Genomic DNA, 22652 nt, shown 5'->3' with positions numbered 1-22652 from the left:
AGCGCCATGTCAGCTCGGGGTAGACAAGCCACCCAGCCGCCACTGCCCATGCGCGGAGAGCACGCCTCTCGCCGGCCGGCGGCGACGGCGACTGAGGCAGAGGCCTGCGCATGCGCGCGGCGACCGCAGCGCGCCGGGGTCCCCGCCCGCAGCCGCCAGCGCCTGGGTGCGTAGCTCCGCGGCAGGCCGGGCCGGCTCGCTCGGCTGCTCGGCTGCTCGGCTGCTCGGCGCCGCACCCTGCGGTGGGCGGCCTCGGCCACGCGCGTCCGGCCTCTGAGCTGCCGCGGAGCTGCGCCGCCCGCTCTAGCTGCTCTCCGCCGCCGTCCGCTCAAGCTCGCCCGGGGCTGCGGGCGCGGTGCCTCGGTCCTCCGGGCGTCGCAACCGGCCCGCTCCCTCCCGGGGCCGCGGGCTCGTTCCGCCGCCCCCGCCTGCGGCGCGGCTGAGTCCGCCTGCAGCCCTCTGGCCTTCCCGCAGGTCCCCGCCCCGGAGAGCGGAGCGGCCCTCCGAGCCCGGCCCGGCCGGCCCGGCGGGGAGATGAGCTTCTTCGGCTTCGGGCAGAGTGTGGAGGTGGAAATCTTGCTCAACGATGCGGAGAGTAGGAAGCGGGCGGAGCACAAGACGGAGGACGGGAAGAAGGAGAAATATTTCCTTTTCTACGACGGGGAGACGGTCTCCGGGAAGGTGAGCCTCGCCCTCAAGAACCCCAACAAGCGGCTGGAGCACCAGGGCATCAAGATCGAGTTCATCGGGCAGATTGGTGAGTGGGCCCCGGGCCTCCCTCCGCGGCCGTCCGCCGGGTCAGGGCGCCGACCGGGGCGGGAGAGCGGGCGCGGCGCGGCCTGCCGGACCCTTGTCCCTCGTGATCGCTCTCCCTGCCAAAGGGACCGCGCACCGCGAGGGGTGGGGGCGCCGAGGGCGCGGAAGCACGGGGAGCAGGCTTGCCGGGTGCGTCGTGCTGGGCAGCTGGCCCCGGTACCCTAGTTTCCCTTCAGCCTGCCGCCCAGCTTTCCTCCCTGCCTCCAGGATTTCGGAGTGAGATGCTCCTGCCATAGCCTGCAGGTGGGTTTGTTCCGGGGAGACCGTTCTTCCAGCACCGCCTTTGCCGTCGTCTGGACGTGCACAGCTGTCAGACAGATTAAGCTGGTCCTCTGTGCCTCACTTACTTGCACGCCCATCCACTCCTTTTTCTTGTAGATGTGTTGTGAGAGGGTCGGCTCACTAGTATCTTATATCTCACCTTAGCTCTGAACTGCCTATCCTTGGACATGTTTTGAGAAAGAAGCCCTGCAGTCTTCAGCCTCAGGCTTGCTGTCTACCTAGCCGGTATTTCTAAGACTTCTTTATTAGAATGCTAGTTTTCAACTGACTTATTTTCTTCTTAAAGACAAAGAAAGACCAAAATTAAATGATCAAAATTTCTCAATGGCCCAGCAGTTTTCAAACATGATCATTAATAATTAGAACTAGACAGTAAAAAGCAGTAACGATACAGAAGGTTTTGGGAGGTGACAGTGCAGTTGAGGTTGTCTGCAATTCTAAGACTATTTTGAGTCTTGTGTTTATTAAAACTCTTAGGTCCTTCTGAAATAAATTGTTTTTGTCCTTAGGTCAGGAGTAGATTCACAATAAATACTCGTGTGAGCTGAAAAAAACCTCTGGCAGAGAATTCATACCCTGTTCCACACGCTGCATGTATACCCCTGGTTTTAGGGACTTTCTGTGAAACTTCATTAACCACTGGCTCTCATATCCTTAGATTCAGCAAACTCTCCCTTTTACAGAGGCAGGAAACACTGGCACAGGTAGGAGGAAACTGGAAAAAGGAGTCTTTATGGCCTGTCTCTGCAGTCCACTGCTCACCATTGAAGAAAATGAAATCAGCTTGAAGACTGGCTGATCCTATAGGAACCTTTATTTGTTACTTTAAATCCAAAATGAGTAGCCTTTTATGTACCAGAAAGGAAGATGAAGAATGAGTTTCATCCCCTCTGCTCTCCTGCTTCTGGCTGAGATAGAATTTCTCAACGGCAGCACTGTTGACGTTTTGGGCCTGATAATTCTTTGTTGTCGTAGGATGTTTAGCAGCATACCTGGCCTCTACCCAGCAAGTACCAGGAGCACCCCCAAATTGTGACCACAAGAATGTCTTGAGATATAGCCTTATGTCCCCGGGAGGGTGAAATCACCCCTAATAAAAAAACCACTGGGTAGACAGGATGAATCCAAAGCATTTTATGCTTAGCATAATAGATGAGAAAGTCAAAAAGGCCTTTTCTACTTAGAATTAGTATTTTAAAGTAGCAGTTTTAAACTGATTGCATGGATTCTTTGGCTCTGTAATATGAGTGTAGACAGGCACGTTTAGTCTGTGTCTCTACCATCATCCAGGTGGTGATACCTCATTGATATGTGAAAGACAACTGGCTTGTCCCCTGCCCCAGCAACATGATGAAATGAGCTGTTCAGGGGCAACGGTGTCCAGGCCTCCCTCTAGTCTAAATGACGGGAAGTGGAGGAGCCTGCTTGCTGTACTTGCTCTGCCTGGCTTCTTGTCTAATTCCTGGAATCCCAGGACAGCATCCCTGCCGAGTTTTCTGAGAACCTTCTATTGCTTCCATTAATAACTCTTCCTGGGCCCCTGAGCACTGTGTGCTGAGTTGACCCTGTGACTTTGGGGAAGTTGAGCCCCTCTCTGAGCCTCAGCTCTCTCACCTGTAAGGCAAGGATAACAAAATCACCTTGTGAGAATGTTGAGATGTCAAGGGATCATGCTTCTTGCAGAGTATGGTGTATTTGTGTCATATACCTAAGACAGTCTATGAACTGACCTCAGGGTACCAGAGCGAGGCTAGTGAGTAACTTTGCTGAAGTTGTGGTCATGTGGTTTTCCCCTTCATTGCATTCTTTGACTATGTATGATGTGGGTGGAACTCCGGTCAGGATCTAACGTTGGGCTATATGGGTAACATACAGTATGGGTCTTGCTGAACGGGGGTAAGAAAGTTAATATCATTATGCTCTGTCCACCTTCTTCACTGATTTCCATTTTAACTCAGAATTTTTCTTCTTGTAAACCATAGTCTCTTGGATTGGGTTCTTTGTTTTTTCCTTCCTTTCTTCTTGGGAAGAGTTCCACAGCTTGAAAATGAAGTGGTTTATGTAATTACCCTTCTTATCCTTATGGTTAATTTCCTATCCTTCCTGAAGAAAGTGTATTTGTCCCACCTGTGTATCCATTAGAGGGACAGCCTGGTATGTAGTTGAGGGTCAAGCAGACTGGGTTACTGAAACTAGATAAGGCTTGGTCTGTGATGATACAGCCTTTGCTAGGGTCTTGTGAGGACTAGAGATAATACACGTGAAGTGCAGGGCTTGGCACTCAGTAGGTACTCAGTAGGTACTCAGTAAAAGAGGCTTAAGATGATCATTGTCATTTTCTTCTTCCCTATTAAGCTTGATCCATCAAGAAGTTTCCAGGGGCTAGACCTTTACAACATGTCACCCTGCAGTCACCCCTGATTCCTGTGCAAACTCTCCATGGGAAATGTTTGCTCCAGCTTAGCCTCCCCTCTGGTTTCCTTGTCTGCATCCCCACGTTGCCTTCCCAGTCTCTTCTCCTGGAAGACTTGCTAGCCCGAGTGAAAACTTTATGGAAGGGACTCTACACAGAGTCCTTGCACAGACAGCTGTTTGGTTATCTGTTGCATTGGGCCTCTTTGGACCCCCCGTTCCTCATAGTGACCCAGACCCTGTTCAGAAAAGCTCCTATCTCAGTCTTCGTTTTGGAGGTAGGCAAGAAGAAGGGTGACTTTTGTCCCCTGGCCCACATTTTTCCCTCTGTAACTTGCTGTGGCAGTCTCATCTGCACCCGTAATGTCAGTGCCTTCTTGTATTCTGATGACTCCCGAGCTGTTTCTTCGTTCTGACGTGACGTCTCTTTTGAGTTCCATGCCTGCGTTTCCAACTGCCCACTAGATATCTCCACCTGGTTACCCTACAGGCCCCTCAGAGATACATCTCAAACAGAAGCCCCTTTCTTTTTCTGCTCCAGCCCCAGCCTGCTGCATCTCCTATTTTCTCCCTTGTTGGCCTTGGCATCCCAGGGCCGTTCATCCTCAGAAATCTTGGAGTCATCTGAGACCCTTGATTCCTTCTCCTACACATCCAATTGGCTTCTAAGTTTTGGTCCTCTCCAGCAGTTCTATAATGTATCTTAAGTCTGTGCTTCCTCTCCATTCTCAATGCAACTGCCCTTGTTATTTCTGTTTGCAGCAGCCTCTTAACTGGTCTTCCTGCCTTTATTTTCCTCTTCTTTCAGTTCATCTTCTGTGAGAATGAACTTTCAAAAAGGCACATCTAACACTGTCAGTCCCCTCCTTAAGATTCTTCTCATTGACTCCCTCTTGGTTAAAGGGAAGGGCGTATGCAACTGTTTTCTGAGCTGACCCCTGCCTTTTTCTCCAACCTCATCTCTCCCTAACCCTTCACCCTCACCGCTTGTAGTTTGCTCAGAGTATCATGTTCCTTCTAGTGTCTTGGCATCTTCCCTTTGTATGTGAATATCTTTCTGAAAGGCATGACCTTCCACCCAAGCTCTTCCTCATTCTTAAAGCCCAGCAAACATGACACCATCAGAAAGCCTCCCCAGGCTGGCTGAAGCACTCCTTCCCCTGCTTCTGCAGGCCTCTTTGGTACCTCTTTTTAAGCGGGACGTGACAAGCCTGTGACTTTGTTTTTTTTAACTTGTCTGTCTCTCTCACTAAATTCTGAGCCCCTGAAAGCCACGCCTGCCTCAGTCCATTGTCAGTCCAGTGGCTAACCTCTTGTCTCAATGGCTAGCACCAAGTAGGTGCTCAGTCGCTGTTTGCTAAGTGGATACACTGGTCAGATCCAGGAATTTACAGAAGCTATTCCCTGGATTTTTTTCTCATCTCCTCCTGGATAAACCAGAGTTATTTTAATGAAAGAAAGGGTGAGTACAGGTTTGCTTTGCTGGTTACGCTAAGACGCGGGCTTCCAGCTTGTGCTCGGGCGGAGGCGTCGACGAGCTAGGTGCAGCCTTACTCCAGGCCACTGAGAACTGCGAAGACTGAGGGGACTTGGGTAAGGAAGCAGTAAAACTAGGTGTCAGTTCACTTGCTCTTGCGTCTTTCTTTCGTCATGCTTTCTTATGCCAAGTTGAAGCCGATTTCTCCCTGTATATAAGAAAACGAGAGTTGTCGTACCTGTGGTCCATTCAGGTCTGCACCAACGCTCTGAGGTTGCAGTTTGAATTTGCCCCCTGAGAGTACAATAAGGTCTCACTGATTCACCTGTGTTGTATCTGTTTTTCTATTATCCTCAAATGTTTTTGAGCCACGTTGGGATTCTTCCTGCACCTACTGTACTTTTTCCTATGGCCTAGTCTGGGTTCTAACAATGCCAACAAACATATGGTGAGGGCATCTCCCATGTCACTCTAGCAGCTCATGGCCCACATTTTTAGAAGAATGCAATGTGGTATGTAAGGAGCATTGAGGGAAGTTCTGTAATAGCTAGAAGAAGGAGAAGATAGAAGAAAGTTCTGTAACAGCAGAATGAGAGGCCATTTTTCAGCTGGATTAACTTGGGGAACACCAGTGGAGGATGTAAGGCAGAGCTGGGCCACCTTGGAGACTAATGGGGTTAAGTAAACCAAAGGTAATTAGAAGGTCAAACTTACAGAGGAAGGCGGACATGAATACCCTGCCCTCTGAAGCCAGAGAGATAGTACCTGGAGTTTTTAAGTTTTTAAAACTAATGCTACTGGATATACTTGAACCCGTCAGCATCAATCAAGCTTGTGCTTCTAAAAACTCCACAAGCTTTCTGTATTTTAATTCATTAACCCATGAAATGCTTAATAGGCACATTGAGATTAAATGGATTGATTCTGGCCCATTAGTAAGGTATTGCAGGGCTTGAAGTAGAGCTGTGTTGAGGTGGGTGTGGCAGCCCAGAGGCCTTACTGCGCCAGCAAGTTGACCAGGGTCCAGGAGATGGAGTGGATGTGGCGAGCACGAGTCTTGACTGGGCTGCCAGTCAGCAGACAGTGGCTGGAAAATTAGGATGAAGAGGAGGCTCTTCGGAGGACTTTTTGCTCTTGCTGACTTAGTATCTTCCAAGATCAGCGTGAAGCCTGGACCCAACATGGCCCTGGCCCAGCAGGAACTCTCAGGGTGTCTGTCACAGGATGACCCTGTGATGCCAGGCTGGCTCAATTTCCTTCCAAAGTGGCACATTCACTCCTTAACCGTTGGTGGCAAGTTTCACCATGAAGACATCCTGACTACAAAAGTCATTTCCTCCTGTTGGACTAAGAAGGAGGCTCAAGACAGAGAAGTTACCTTAACAAAAAACTTGGTCAGTTCCTACTTCCTGCTTGAGATGACTGGTCCCTGAGGGCCTTGGAGGTTGGGGAGAACTAGAGATGGCTTGTGGCTACATTTTTGGGACAGAAGAGAGGTAGTTTATAGTCTCGTTAGGGCCCAGACCTCTTGCTAGAACAGCCTTGGATTTTCTGTTTTAATTTATGCAAGAGGAAACCAAACTTTCTGGCAAATAACAAAGTATGGCTACTGTTTTTGCCCCTTTGCCTCACAGGGTTTGCAAAAGCATTGCAAGTGGCTTGTGAATTATAAATTAAAAAGCCCAGTCCAGCCCCACTCAGACTACACAGTGGCCACTCTTCCGTGACACTGATGAAGGAGCTGGTGCTAACATGTGTCCAGCAGGAAGAGCACTAGGGAGAGCCTGGTGCCCTGCAGGGACGGACCTCTCCTGCCAAAGGCCCGGCCCCAGCCAGCTTCCCCAGCTGGGTCAGGCACACCATTGTTGGCGTTCTCAGATGCTGGCAGCCTGGGTGCTCTCAGAGCACTCTTGGATCCCTCTCTGTTTTGTTTCTCATGTTGCCTTTGGGCTGTGTGATCATATCTGTGTATTTTTCCATACTTCTCCTTCCATCTTTCTCTTGACTCTGGGATTTCCCACTTAAAGTTAATGGACGTTGGGGTTTTGCTCTGCCTGCTGTTTTCTCCTGAAACTATGGCCAGAATCCAGTGCTTGGGAACTGAGGTACCAGGTTTCCCCGCTAAGGGAACACTTCCCGTGTAGGAGCCAGGACTGTCAACAAGGGCTCGTGTAGCAGTGGACCAGGAAGAGTAAGTGAGGAGCCCTAGTCATGGGCTGGCAGTGGCTCTGTTCCTACCCAATCACTGCACTTCTTTACTTTTATTGGGGGGCACAGTTACTGGCTTTTAAAATGAGCAATGGGTTACTCACCTCACCTGAGCGTTTCCCCACACAGTTTGTGAATTTCGTCTCCCATTTAGCAGTTTTGTGGATCTCACTACCCAGAATGCTGACCACTGCTGATTCCATTTAGTGTTTGGAAGAGAAGGTGGATTGTTTGTAATATAAGATGGATCAAAGTGTAACTACATAGAAAATCAGCAACAAGCTGTAATCGCAGAATACCGTGTACATTCATACAGAGGTGGCAGCACTAGTTTGGATTAACCACACTCCTGCCACCTTCACAGGTGAATAAATCTTAGGACAGGGCCCACTTGGCTTTAGAATGTCTCCCTCTCTGGGGTAAGAAGGTTCCCTGTGGAATAGGTTTGTCAGGGCCAGCCCTAGGGCAGCAAGGGGTTGACTTTGCACTCAGGCTGAAAACACCGCCTGAGAGCATTTTCTCCTTCTGGACACGGTTCTTCCCAGCGCAGGGCTGGACACTGCATTGGCTCTTGGGAGGCAGGAGATCTGATTTCTTGGGCTCAAGAAAGCTTCGATCCTTATCAGGGTTCAGACATTGTGCTGTCCAAGTGGACCCAGAGCAGATGCAGCTCTGCCCCCTGCCCCTGATGCCCAGGTTATCCCTGAGAGGGATCGCCTGCTGTGCTCTGGAGACGTGGAACCAGGCCCAGTTGCCGGTTGTCCCAGACACTCCTCTCTGTGGACCTGTCTATTTGTCCCCAAGCAGCCAACAGCAGAAGTGGCAAATATACTCTGCCTGGTCCATTTTCCTGGGTGGTCTGCACCCCTGCAGGTTGCAGCTTAGCATAGGACTGGAGCCCAGAAATACCCGAGGGGTGGTACCTTGACTGATGTGGCCATGGGTAATCACAGTCAGTATGAAGTGTCCCTACCGCACAGCCAGGTACTGGGGGGTGCCAGGAAGCTGGGGATTTAGGCCTTCTCTAAAGATCATGCATATAGCAGAAGTTAATGCTTAAATAGCACAGCACATACAGACATAAAATAATGTAGGACACATGGTGGCACGAACTTACAAAGAAATACCAGAACTATTGCCAGAGGAGGATGAATTTAGAGCAGTGTTCCTTAAAGTGTGGATCCTGAACCAGCAGGACCAGCATGCCCTGGGAGCTTGTTAGAAATGTAAATTCTCGGGCCCTGCCGCAGACCCCCGATTCAAAAACAGTAGGGTGGGGCCCAGCAATCTGTGTTTTTTTTTTTTTTTTTAAAGATTTTATTTTTTCCTTTTTCTCCCCAAAGCCTCCCGGTACATAGTTGTGTATTCTTCGTTGTGGGTCCTTCTAGTTGTGGCATGTGGGATGCTGCCTCAGCGTGGTCTGATGAGCAGTGCCATGTCCGCGCCCAGGATTCGAACTAACGAAACACTGTGCCGCCTGCAGCGGAGCGCGCGAACTTAACCGCTCGGCCACGGGGCCAGCCCCCAGCAATCTGTGTTTTAACAAACCCTCCAAGTGTTCTGATGCTCACTGAAGTTTGGGATAACATTAAAGCTTCTTTGTGAGATTGGCCACATGCATGCCTTTTTGAGAGAGAGTAGCAGCCAGTGGCTAATACTGTTTGAGCATCTGCTCTCTATTAGCTGCTGTTGTAGTCCTGTCCCTGCTTTACCACCTCTCTTTCTCACAAAACCTTAGGAAGTGGGCTGTGTTATTACTGCCATGTTAGCAGGTCCGTCCTAGCTATCTCGCAAGGTTGTTATACGGATGATATGGTTTAGTAACTATGAATATGCTTTCAAAAGTTAGAAATAGATTTAAACATGTGTTTAGAGAAGTGTGTTTGTGATAGCGGTTCCCCTGATGTACTGCTTGCTGAGATGCTGCCCTGAGGTCCTGGAGCAGGTTACACTGGGTTCTTACTGGGCCGCAGGATTTCTCTGTATGGAACGGAAGAGTGTTTGGAAAGGTAGGAGGGAGACAGAGCAGCTTGTGGGGATACCGTGAAGGGGTGGAGTAGGAGAAGGGAGGAGTCAGAAACAAGGCTGGAGGAAGTCTGTTTTGTGGGGAGGGCTTTCAGAAGCAGGGTTCCTGCAGCCTGGAGCCCCTTGCTAGGCCTCGTGTAGCTCGGGGTCTGGTAGAGGAGGCTGATGCTCTCTCTCCAGAACTCTACTACGATCGTGGGAACCACCATGAGTTTGTGTCCCTGGTGAAGGATTTGGCTCGGCCCGGAGAAATTTCTCAGTCACAGGCCTTCGACTTTGAATTCACCCATGTGGAGAAGCCGTATGAGTCCTACACAGGGCAGAACGTGAAGCTGCGGTAAGTCGTGCCCGTCGTTTACTCACATTGCTCCAGAAGCTGCCCCATGTGGATGAGGACCTGAAGCTGTCCACATTTCTGAGGATCTTTTTATGGGTATCAAGAAGGAAAAGTGCTGAGAGCAGTGTGTGCTGGTAAATGTTTGACAGCAGGCTCTCTGCGAGGAGAAACTCCTCCTAGCTTGTCGCATTTGTCGGTTTCCATAGTGTAAATGTTCCCCCCATGGCCTATTTCAAGCTGCCAGCCTGATGTCCTTGAATGCAGAATTGGAAAGAGGTGTACAGTAGCCACCTATATGTAGCATTACCATCGTACGGAGACACTAGGTGTAAACTCTAGCAAAATAATTAGGAAGCAGTGAGTTTTTAGTGTGTAGTACCTTTGTTTTTAATACAGTACAGTTAGTTGTAAGTTTATATAATTTAATTATAAATAATTGCTGTGTTTAACAACCAATTCATAAAATTCCTGAAAATTCAACAATTGGCTTTTGTACACTGGTACAAGCTACCTCCAGCACACCACTGGCTGGGCATCAGGACATACTGAGCCTTGGTCCAGCTCTGCCACACAACAGCAGTGTGATCCTGAGCTTTGTCACTCCGCTTTCTCACTTGAAAAGTGGGTAAAAGATTTGGATTCTAATTCTAGATCTGTCTTCTCCATATTTTGAGGTGATGAGAGAATAAGACGTTGATGCCATGTGACAAGTTCTTAAAAAATTAATAAACATGATTTAAGTACATGGGATTGTTTTTATTATTCCAGTCTTGGAAACTGAGGATAGGAACTGACCCTAGGGCCTCTGGGGTAAAAAAAATCCACGGCAGGTGACTCTTGGATGTCACCCGAGATTATGTGATGTCACTGGGATACTTCCTCCATCACTCTGGACAGTGGGTTCCAGGTCTTGATGCTGTCTCATAAGGTCAGCTTGTCTTCATCACCTCAAGGCCTGGGTTTAGGATGGTGCAGACTGCAGCAAGACCATTCCTCCCTTCTTTCTCCCTGGCCTCCCCTCTTCCGTCGGAGGAGTGATTGTAGGCTCCTCTTTTTCAGTCTTTGCAGAGAGATCTAAACACTTGACGTGACCCCCACTAAGGACAGCATTTCATACCAGCTCTTAGAGAAGACAACAACGCTGAGGATTATCTAGTCGTCACCTAAACGTGGCTGTGGGATTTAGTGTTATTTAATTTTATTTTTGGGGTGGATTTCTCTTAAATGTTTTTATGTTAGAAAGAAAGGTGTTGAAAACAGTATGGCAATTCATCAAAATATTAAAAACAGAATTACCATAAGATCCAGCAGTTCCACTTCTGGGTATATACCCAAAAGAAGTGAAAGCAGGGTGTGTACACCCACGTTCATAGCAACATACTCACAAGAGCCAAAAGGTGGACGCAACCTGACTGTCCATCAACAGATGACTGGATAAACAAAATGTGGTGTGTACATGCAATGGAATGTTATTCAGCCTTGAAAAGAACAAAATCCTGTCATATACCATGACATGGATGAATCTTAAAAATATAATGCTAAGTGAAATAAAGCCAGTGATAAGGAGACAAATACTGTGCGATTCCACTTATCTGAGGCACTGAGAGTAGTCAAAATGGTAGAGAAAGAAGGTAGAGTGGTGGCTACCAGAGGCTGAGGGGATGGGCAGTTAGTGTTTACTGGGGACAAAGTTTCAGTTGGGGAAGTTGAAAAAGTTCTGGCACTGGATGGTGGTGATGGTTGCACAACGATATGAATGTACCTAATGCCACTGTACACTTAAAAATGATTAAAATGGTAAATTTTATGTTATATATATGTATTGTAGGGGAGGAAAAACACTTTTTTCTCTACCCATCTTAGGTTCATTGGCTGAGGCCCTGCAAATTAGACTGAGAAAAGACAGATGAGCAACAGAAAAACAAGTTTATTCACGTGTGCATTGTGCATACATGGAACTTGGTGATCAGTAACTCAAAGGGGTGGTTAGAACTTAGACTCACGTGGGCATCTTAACAGAGGAACAGTAACTTTACAGAGAAGTGCCAAGACAAAGGAAAGGGACTTTGAGCTTCTAGAGGCAGCAGATCGTGGGAAGGTGCCTACGTGGGGGAAACAATGGAAGATGAGGTGGTTTTAGCAAGCTTTGTTAGGTATATTTCTCTGGTGCAGTGTCTAGGGATTAAGAAGGTCCTGCCCTTCATGGTAGAGAGGGGGAGGGCAGACAGTTTTCTTGTGTCTGCTCCTGTTCAGTTGCTTTCAGCTCAATGTAATCCTTATGCCAGGATTTTGGGGTGGCATACTCTGAATTCCTTCTATATTTTACCACAATAAAAAAAAAAAGTGTTGCTGTCCAAATGAGATGAAGACTTTAGGGTTCATGTTGAAAAAGAGAGGAAGTAAAGAAGGGACAATTAGTTAAGGGCAGTTTATAGAAGATGTAAATTCCAGATTAAGAGCTGTTGTCTTATTACATAGGCAGAGAGAAAACATGAAAAGATTGTTTTGGACTCTTTTCTTTTTAGGCAGGGTTTTGGTTCTTTTGGAAGATTAATTTAAAGTCAGTATGTAATATTTGATGGATGGGAAGAGTGTGGAGACAGACTGTTAGAAGGCTAGGATGAGGTGTCAAGAGTTAATGGGAACAGGCAGAAAATGGGGAATTTAATAGACATCAACAGAATTTACCAATGAGTGGAAATACAGACCAAGGGCTATCAGGAGGAAGAGATGATTTGTAGAAAAGATTATTCATCCAATGTTAAAGTTTGAAGCACTGGCAGAATAGAGAGGTGTAAAGCTCACTAGACAATTGGAAATGCAAGCCCAGCAGCCAGGATGGAGAAGGGCACTGTTGGGAATCGGCTCCTCAGAGGTAATAAGTGATAGGTTGTTGAAGGAGGAGAGCTCAGGGCAAGAGGAGCCTGGAACCCACAGGAGTACTGGGGATATGAGGAGGAGGAAGGCGGAGGTGAAGCAGGGTAATAACCTCCTGGGGAACCAGGGAAGAGCGTTTCAAGGAGGAGGAAGTGTTTTACACTCTAATGGAGAACTGATGCCAAAAAAAGGCCACTGGATTTGGCAAGTGGGAGGCCATGTGTTACCTTCAGGAGGGCAATTTCTGTTGGGTGGTAGAGAGAGAAGCAAGGGTCAGGAGTGGCAACGGGGGAAGAAGCTGCACTAGTTAGAACAGGACCCCTCGGTGACAGCTGTTTCTGAAGAAAGGTGTCAAGAGGGTAAGGCCTGGAGGGTGTTGTGGGGATTGATGAGTTTAGGACTTTTTATAAACTCAAAGGATTCAGAAGCCTTTAGCTGGAGAGAGATTGAGTGTGCTGAAGGATCAAGGTGCTGGACAGTGGTTCCCTACTAAGCTCTCCTGAAGTTGAAGGATCAAGGTGCTGGACAGTGGTTCCCTACCAAGTGCCCATTAGAATCTCTGGGGAGGCTTATAAATGTCAATGCCTGCATCCCTTTCCAGGACCTGTACATGCCAGATGTGCCAGGGCTTCAGGATTTTTAAAGCCTTCCCCGGCGAGTGATTGTAATGTGCTTCCAGATTGAGAGTCATTCTGCCAGATGGAGGAGGAGAAAAGGTTTTGAGAGAGAGAGGTACTGTTGGAAGGAGGAAAGGATGGGCAAAGATACAGACACACACCTAGGCCCTAAGTAAGAAACAGCACAGAGCAGAGAAGGGAGAAAGCTGTAAATCTTGACTCCGAAGGTCTTCGTCTTCTCAGCGGAGTAAAAATGATGTCCTCCACAGAGAGGAGGAGGGGAGGCTTGAGAGCCTGAGCAGTTAGAAATGGCTTAGGAGCAGATGTCTTGAGGAATGTGAGGCAAGTTACTGAGATGAATAAAACGATTGCCAAAATGCAGTTTGGGCCACACAGAGGAGAGTAGCCTAAATGTGTAGTTGATCTGGTTAGCAACTTTCTCCAGGAATGCTTGACAGGCAGTGGGCATCATGTAAGTTTTATTTAGAGGAAAATATAACTAAAGGGGTGTTTCTTCCCTCATTGGGTGTTAGCATAAGTCAAGGGGACAGGGATACTGGGGAAGGCCATGCTGAAGTAGCAGGCCATAGAGGCCAGGCTCGGCATACTAATCCCTCCAGGGGCTGTGTCTCTGCCTTCCTTCTGACTTACCCCTAGCTGCCACAGGAGCCCCTCCCCCAGCATCCTAGGTTCAGCAGAGGCTTTCTGAGTTCATAGCAGGTCCTCTCTTCCCTCTGCTCCTTTACTGACAAGGTTTGCTATTCCTGAATGCCCTTCTGTCTTTCCCTATAGCACCTGATTCTTGTATCTGAATGAGCACTTGCCGTGTGTTCTAATTTTTCTGTTTATTTCCCCATCCCCTCGGTGGACTCTGAGCTTCTCATGACACTATGTCTTAATCATCCTGTGCCTAACAATAAATGTTTGCTGAATGACTAACTGACTTAATTTCTCCATCCCCTATTCTTCTCTTTTAACTGTAAGGGACTTGAAAAATGCTCCTTGATTGATATTGTTAAATAAGCAGGCATGCATATATAAGAGTATAAGAGAGGTCCCTGTGCCCAAAAAGTCAGGAGTTAGTTGAAGAACTAAAACCTGTTCACAAATACATGATAGATAGTGGTGAGGGCCATGAAAGACTTAAAAAGAGCATGCTATTGAAGTATGGAGCAAGAAATCACTTTTACTTAGAACAGGGTTCTTAGCCAAGAGCATGGGCTCCAAAAGGCATTTGGGGGAAGGGTCTTTGAACTCCCTGGAATTGTAATTAGAAATTTTGTGTATAAGTGCATATGTCCATTTTTTCTGGAGGAGAGTCTGCAGAGGCAAATTCGCGAAAGATTACAAAGCCCCAGAGGTTAACCACTGTAAGGGGTTTCTCAAGTGGGTCAGTTCGGTGCGTGAACCGGGTAGCATCTGAAGACTGGGAGTGTCCCTTCATGACATGTCTGTCTCCACAGGTATTTCCTTCGAGCCACCATCAGCCGCCGCCTCAATGATGTTGTCAAAGAGATGGACATTGTAGTTCACACACTCAGCACGTACCCAGAGCTGAACTCCTCCATCAAGATGGAGGTCGGGATTGAGGACTGCCTGCACATCGAGTTTGAGTACAATAAATCCAAGTAAGTGTCTGGGCCCCCACAGCTGTGGAGGAACTCATTTAGGGATATTAAGAGAGGACTCGGTCAGAATGCAAAGCCTGAGCCTCTTGCCTCTGCTGGGTGGTGGTGGCATGCTGTGCATACTTAAACTAAACTATATTAAATTAAGACGGTAAATTTAAGCTAAACATCCTATGCTGTCTTTCAAAATCAAGCTAAAATAACTATAAGGTTATTTGTTTTGGATTCTATGTACAGCTATTTCCTTCTGCTGATGAGAAGAATCTCAGAATACCATTCCAGTATTGTTTGTATCCTACATACTGTATGTCTTGAGAAATCGAAGTGAGGAAGCTGGACACCACCAGAGTCTGCTGCCTCCTCCCTGAGCTGAAATGAACTGTGGCCAAGAATGTTTGATGCTGTTTTATAAAGATCATTAGATTATTTTAACTGGCAAGTTGGGAAGCCACGTGTGTTTTAAACTATGTTGACTGTTAGAACATCAAAATATTTGTGTGTAAATCACAAAACTTGCAGTTCAAAAATGTACCATAAGCGCCTTTCTTTTCAATATAATATATTGCTGAAAATGTTTGAAAATCAAATATGCAGAAGTAAAAGTGTATTCTAGGGGGCTGGCCTGGTGGTACATGCAGTGGTTAAGTTCACGTGCTCTGCTTCAGCAGCCTGGGCTTTGCTGGTTTGGATCCCGGGCATGGATCTGTGCACTGCTTATCAAGCCATGCTGTGGCAGGCATCCCACATATAAAAAATAGAGGAAGGTGGGCACGGATGTTAGCTCAGGGCCAATCTTCCTCAGCAAAAAGAGGAAGATTGGTCGTGGATGTTAGCTCAGGGCTAATCTTCCTCAAAAAAGAAAAAGAAAAAGTATATTCTAGTCACAGAGAGGTGAAAAAAAAAGTCACAGTCTGTAACTAAGCTGCTCACTGTGGAGAGACCCTCCCATCAGACCCACCATCACCAGAGGCTCAGGGGTGTGAGGACCAAGCCAGATGAGTCTCTTGTGAAGGGGCTGAGAACAGGATGTTTTTAAACTAGAATCATTTGTTGCTTCCTAGAACAGGGGTGAGGGAAAGATGTATTTTTTTCCCCTGCCCCCTGGCCTAGAACCAAGTGTCGCCCCCCAGATCGGGGGATGAGCTGGGAGGGAGGGCCACCTGGACCTGGCGGGGCATGCCGAGGAACAGGCTTCTTCCCTTCTCCACAGCCTCAGGGCTCTGCGCACCTTCCTGGAAAGGAGCCAGCAGAAGTGCCTGCCCACCAGCACCCAGCCACCTGGTGAAGGGGTAGCTGGGAGGCAGTTCCCCTTTGTGGGAGCTCAAAATAGCCATCAATCAGCAGTGTGTTCAAGACCAAATTTAGTACGAGAAAGGCACTTTAGAGAGTCAGTTCCGTGCCCTCAAGGACTGGATACTCCCGACCCTGGCCCTGCACCGGGTGAGAACGAGCGACCTTCTATATGACGTAGCAGAAAGAGCCCGGTGCTCGGAATTGGGTCCTTTTCTGCCACAAACAGGTTGGGCTCAGGTTAGCAGGTACTAAAATGTTTGTACCTTGGGTTTCTTATCTGAAAATGAGGGGCTTGGATCAGGTAAGTGGGTTTCAAACACACACACGGAAAGAGCAATGTGAAAGGAGCTGGGTCATGGCTCTGGGCCCCCCACGAGAGCAGCTCTTTGGTGTTTCTTCCACGTTAATGCTTCTGCTGAAGATTTCATTTAGAATAAAGGAATGTTCCATTTATAAAAGTTTGAAAACCCCTGGAATCTGTGATCTCTAAGCATTCCTTCTAAACTGCTGTGAGTGGCCTATACTCTGCTTTTGTGAGTGTTCTTAGGTTATCTGCTTGGAGTCTGCAGTCTTCCCACTTTGATTATAAGCAGAAAGGTGGCATGAAATGGGGGGGGGGGGGACGGACGCATGCCTAGGAATTAAGAACCTGGGTTCACATCCTGTGTCTGCCCCTACTCCAATCCTAGTTAAATTGTTGATCTTCTTCAAACTTTCTTTTCTTCACCTGTAATATAAGGAGGTTAAATTCTACAGTCCCCACCAACACTCGGGTGCTGTGATTCTGAGCTTCAGGTCTGAAGCTCGTGCTGTCTGTCTGCCATGCCTCATGCACAGTCATGCACATACAGCCCAGCAGTCCTGTTGACTGGCCCAGAGGAAAGCTCCAAGGGTCAGAAAGGGTTAGGCAGCATGGCTGAATTCATAACGGCGCACACAGCACAAGCCATGTGAGCAGAGCCCGGAGTGAAGGTGCCGATGGAGCATGAGGTGTGCATCTTGCTCTGCTCCTTCTGCCTGGCCTGTCAGGTCCACAGCAGACAAACTGTTTGCTGCGGGCCATTGAGGGTCAGTTCCCAAAAGACATTTTGTGGAGCTCAGAGAGGAAGAGTGAGACCTGGTTCCTGCATTTGTAGGACTGGCCTCTCACATTTTAGGATATCTAAAGAAAACACATACACAAATGCAAAAGGTATGAAAGAAGTGAAAGTAGTAAAGAGGTAGATCAGACGAGTCAGCATGAGTGGGTGATGTAACATGCCGGAAAAACATCCTTTGGGTTGTATATGGAAGAATGGAGGGGACAGAAGTTACTTTGATTCAAGTAAAGAACATACTGGGAAATCATTCTGCAGTGGCAGGGTGGGTGGAGTATGGCTGAGTGTGCACTGCAGCTCCATCTTTAGCGAAGGTGCATAGCAGCATCTGCTCCCCTGGATCCACAGAGGTTTGTAAATGTGCAAAGGCTCAGCTGCTATGCACACTTCTTATTTTCATTACTTTCTCTTCCCTAGATACCACTTGAAAGATGTCATTGTAGGGAAGATATACTTCCTGCTGGTGAGAATCAAAATCAAGCACATGGAGATAGACATCATCAAACGGGAAACGACAGGCACGGGCCCCAATGTGTACCATGAGAACGACACAATAGCCAAGTATGAGATCATGGATGGAGCGCCCGTAAGAGGTGAGCCGCAGCTACCACAGCCTTCCTCCTAAAGCCTGCACAGGATTTGGGAGGGCTGAGGGATTGTACTGTTAACATAAGATTTCCTATTAACCTATAATTTCTCAGTCTCTAATTGTACACTGTGGGTCCCACCAGGGAAGAAAAGGAGGGCACAGTCTGTGGAACAGCAGGCTCCTACCGCGCCTTCAGCCAGGAGAGCTCCACCTGGACCTCGTTTATACACTGAGCTTGCACTAGATGATGGTGTCTCCAGGGTTATGCCTGTTAAAAAACAAAAAAGTGAAAAGTCCTGCTTTAGGAGATTGTGGTTTAAACATTTTATTACTGTATCCCATTGGCATTCTGACATTCTTTGATGCTAGAGAACAAGAGATTAATGCAAAATAGTCATTTTTGTTACTTAGTTCTAGCTCTGGTAATTCCTTCTCTGAATTCATTCACCAAGTTTAGATACCATGGGCAGCACTACCAGGTGCTGCAGACAGCACTGGAACCAGACCAGACGAAAGCGGTCCTCTCCCACCCCCACAGAGCTGACACAGCATCTGGGGTGAAGTTGAAAGCTTTGTTATTTGGGTATTCTATGTGATTATTTGCAAGCAGCAATCATTTATGTTCTTCACTGGCTTTGCAGCAACTGATGATAAAGAATGTGGTTTTTCATTTAGAAGTGCTTGGCGATGCCAAGGTTTTATTCAGTTTATTCCCAGCATCTGTTCCATGTTGAAGGAGGGGTGTCAAAGATTTAGCAGATCGGAAGACTGGGGACACTGACAGCAGATTATTGGATGTCACCATGCCATGTCCTTGGGAGGATTGAACTGAGCTCTCTTGACTCTCTCTATTTTCCATTTTTTCACCAGCTGTGCATGGAGAGACAGTTTTCCTGTACAAATGAAATGGGGCACTGAGAAATGATACAAAACAGCAGATAATTAAAAGTTCGTTTCTATTTAGCTTTAGACTACATTATAGGTTTGGCCTTTCTCAGTAGAATTACTGCCCTAATTTTGTTCCTCTTCGACCAGGAAAGGCATGATGTTAGAGGTGGAAAGGATCTAAAATATTACGTAGTCTGATCCCATAATTTTCCACATGAGAAAATTAAGGTCCAGAGAAAGCAACAGACTTACTCATAACTCATACAACTGGTTATTGGAGACCTGGGACCAGAAGGAGGATTTCCTGTTTCCCAGACCACTCTCCCACCCTGTGATCCATCTGAGAGTGGAGATGTATTTAGGGGCAAACACTAACTAGCATGGAAGGAAGTGATGTCAAAATAGCTGGGTGACAGGATAGTTAGCTGAGTTTTGACAGTTGACTTTTGAAAACCCAAAAGCCAGACATATTGCATGTCATCAAAAGATGCGTAACAATAACATCCCTGTGCTGTTTGTACTCCCTGGTCTCTGGATTGGGATGGTGAGAGGACATTCAGATGATGCAATAGGACCGGGAATGGAATTGCAGAGCCACGATTTTTGCTTCCGCAAGTCACTGGCAGCAGAATGCAACTTCCCAAAAGGCAGAAGCATTTGCTTGAGTGTTCTGTGTCATGCTCAGCTGGCATCTGTCCCCCGCTGAGATCAGAGAGGGACTTGGTATAGGGGAGAGAGGGTCACTTTGCCCCTCGGTCTGATTCCCGCCTGGCCCCTACAGGAGAGTCCATCCCCATCCGGCTCTTCCTGGCGGGTTACGAGCTCACCCCCACCATGCGGGACATCAACAAGAAGTTCTCCGTGCGCTATTACCTCAACCTGGTGCTGATCGACGAGGAGGAGCGGCGCTACTTCAAACAGCAGGTGAGGCCAGGCACCTCCTCCAGACCTCTAGAGACAGAACAGGAAGGGCACCACCCCTGCGAAGATCAGGCTCCATTTCTGACAGGGTAGGCAGAACGGTACAGGGGAGAGAGCTTATTAGTCTCTGTGCCACTTGTTGGTTTACCAAGAGGTGGAAACTGGATTACCCAGAGTCCCACAGCAGGAATGAGGTCCCCACTTAATGCCTAGAGTCTGCCTTCTCGGGCCCAGCCGCTGCAATCACACTGCCCTTCCAGTCCATGCAATCAAAAGGGGCCCTGGGGACGGGGCATATGGACAGCTGCTGTCTTTGGCGAGAGATAAACAGAGGAGGTTTTTGCCTAAGATTCTCTAGGAGAAAGTTGGAGCCTCTGGGAAGCCCATCCCCATGCCTCCCTCTCTCAATTCTGCAGGAAGTGGTGTTGTGGCGGAAGGGTGACATCGTACGGAAGAGCATGTCCCACCAGGCAGCCATCGCCTCACAGCGCTTCGAGGGCACAACCTCCCTGGGTGAGGTGCGGACCCCCAGCCAGCTGTCTGACAACAGCAGCAGGCAGTAGGCCCCCAGGGCCAGGCAGCGGCTGGGCTTCCACCCCAGCACCCCCATCTATCAAACACCAGCGGCTGGGGGAAGGGGGAGGACGGTGTGATGCTCAGCTGACCCATTTCTTGCAACCTGAAAACAAATCATGGTTTTGACTTAAATTCTTTCTTCTGAAGAACCTAAGGGGCTTGGGTTGGGACACCATCTCCTTGTGATCCTGTGGCTGATGTGGGAATGGGGAGAGGCAGCGTCCTGGAAGCTAGTCTCTCTGGGAAAAAGAGCCTTGTGTTGAGGCCTTTCACACAGGACTGCCTCGGGTCTTACAGGAGAGCAGAGACCAGACGTTCTTGGCTCCTGGTTCTCCGAGCTGCCTGATACAGGGTCTGAGCTGCCAGTGGGGCCCTGGGTAATCATGTCTTGTCCTCCTCTCTGCTGTCCCTGAGGTAGTGGCCGAGGAATGGGGCCTGCCCTGTCTTAAGTGGCAGGGGGAGACTCAAGCCCGGGAAGCTACCTCTTTGGGAGTCTTGGATGTGGTGCTTTGAAGTTCCCACAAGCCACCTCCTTTCTGGCCTTTCTCTCACTGCTGGGACCCAGGCATAGTCCTTCTCTGTCTTTTGCGAATTCTGGTCAATAACGTCCTGGAACAGAAGCTTGTGCAAGGGGCTTTGGCTGACTGTCCCCTCACCCGTGAGAAATTCTGGGCCCAGTGACACCCAGGGTCAGCGTGACGCACAGATGGCAACAGAGTTGAACACAGGCCAGGCCTGCTGAGGAAGAAGTATGGTAACTGCATGGCACTGTCTGCCTGCCCCATGGGACTCCTCCCCAGCCTGAGGGCTGGGTGGTTCAGGTGTTGCTCCGGGTGCCAGCATCCTAAACAAGGGCATTTGTTTCCTTTAAGAAGAGATCCCATGACAGGGCCTTGATCGCTTTGCTTCCCTAAGAGTGGGTCCTCATCACTCCTTGCTCTCCATTGAATTTCTGGGAATTGGGGCTTACTCTCACACAGTTGGAAGTTTTGTCTTACTATCGCCCAAGCCCCTTCACTACCTGCCTGCCACTTAGAGGAGGGAGATGAGGGCCTCAGCAGAAGACTCTACTACACAACTTCAGAATAATTCTGCTTGCCAAATTATGTCTTCATCTTCACCATTGACTGACCAGAGATTAGGACCATTGGTGTTTTTGTTTAAAAACATATAGAAAAACTGTCATGGGTGTTCTTGTCATACTACAGGAGGGAGGGGTTTTCCTTTGTTGTGCTGTGCTCAGGCCTGTCACAGTAAAGGTGTTGACATCCTTTTTCGCCTCATTTGGAAATGATCAAGATTACTCTCCAGTTGGCCTCCCTTCCCTTCCAAGAAAGACCAGGCAGACCCCACTGGCCAATAAGTACAATATTTGGTGGTCTGAGTTCTCTGTAATTTGGAAAGCAGAGGGGTTGGTTCCTGTGTCATCTTTCAGTTAATGTGGGAAACGGGGACTCCTCTTTTCCTCAGAAATCAGTGCAGTCGTGGGCCTTTGACTGAGCAGGGCTCATGGATCAGAACTGAGACTGGAGGGAAAGGCATTTGGGATGACACTTGAGGTCGACTGGGGGCAGCAGAACCAAGGAAGGTAAGGTGGTTTCCCCCATGCTGGACCCCGAGTTCAGGTGTGACAGACAATCCCCTGGGAACAGGATCCCCCATCCCACTGCCTTTGGATTATCACGGTAGGGGCTTACTTGTACAGGGGAGGCAGGTCCTGTGTTCCTGGCCGTGGCCTTGGGAGCATGAGACTAGGCTCTAGGACACCCCCCAGAATAGCTGGTTTCTAACTAGGAAGCATCTGCCAATTCCTCTGCCCCCTAACTGACAACACAAATTCATTTTCCAACTTGCCTAACATCTTAAACCTTTCTTCTGGGAGAACTAGAAGATAGAATCTGCTTTTATTTTCTCAAGAGCTGTGCACAAGTCAGGCCTTCTGTTTTCTCATACTCTGCCCCCATCCTGTACTTCTCTGTCCAACTGTGGAAGTAAGGGGAGGCTCCTGTCCCCCTCCTTTCAAGGTCCACATACCTGGGAGTAGATACGTACTAAACCAAGCAGTGCAACTTGTAATTAAGCAGCTGCAGTGTTTACATGTTTCTTAATGTGTTGTCTTTTCAATGGCTGTATTTTAAAAAAAAAAAACTCGTTTCAGTTGTCTCTCTGATTAAAGGAAGCCCCTGTGGCTTGGAGGCATTGTGCCCATGGTCCACCAGGTTCTGTGGTTTCTTCTTACAGTGTCCACCTCACACACAGGGGAAGACAGATCCCCACCCTGATCCAACACAGCACCTGCCCTCTCCATGTCCGTGGCCCCAGGGAACAATGATGAGTGAGTGCTTTATTAACACCTGTTTTGGACAAGCACATGGGTGAGAAAAGAATTCCGATTTTATGCCTACCTGGCAACTTGTCTTGAAACTGCTGATGGTTTAAACCCCTGTGGGACCCAGATGACTTCAGGGGCAAGTGAGGAAGGCTGGTGCAGAAAGCCAAGAGTTCGTTGCAGCGGGTGTTATCAGACTGAGCCCTACACCCTGGTGTTTGCTCCAGTGGAGGCCGGGGGTAGAAGTAGCCCTGCATCTGGACGAGGGGCAGGAGGAGCC

At 48.3% G+C, this 22652-nt stretch overlaps 1 protein-coding gene across 2 annotated transcripts; it reads left to right on the top strand.

Annotated features, from left to right (window-relative positions):
* The first annotated feature begins 93 nt into the window (after positions 1-93).
* Positions 94-22256, top strand: VPS26B (VPS26 retromer complex component B). 2 transcript variants are annotated; one of them, XM_014862774.3, is made up of 7 exons: positions 126-757; positions 9401-9557; positions 14515-14679; positions 17487-17662; positions 19328-19470; positions 19884-19985; positions 21514-22256. In XM_014862774.3, the coding sequence occupies exons 1-7, from the start codon at positions 535-537 to the stop codon at positions 21541-21543; spliced, it is 996 nt and encodes a 331-aa protein (XP_014718260.1). In that variant the 5' UTR covers positions 126-534; the 3' UTR covers positions 21544-22256. The 2 variants fall into 2 exon arrangements, with proteins under 2 accessions (XP_014718259.1, XP_014718260.1); XM_014862773.3 differs by lacking the exon at positions 21514-22256 and having other exon boundaries at positions 94-757; positions 19884-21316.
* The last annotated feature ends 396 nt before the right edge of the window (positions 22257-22652 follow it).

The sequence above is a fragment of the Equus asinus genome, chromosome 20 (genome assembly GCF_041296235.1).
Source record: "Equus asinus isolate D_3611 breed Donkey chromosome 20, EquAss-T2T_v2, whole genome shotgun sequence".
Lineage (NCBI taxonomy): Eukaryota > Metazoa > Chordata > Mammalia > Perissodactyla > Equidae > Equus > Equus asinus.
Note: the sequence above shows the minus strand (reverse complement) of the source record. Positions and strands in the feature narration are given on the sequence as shown.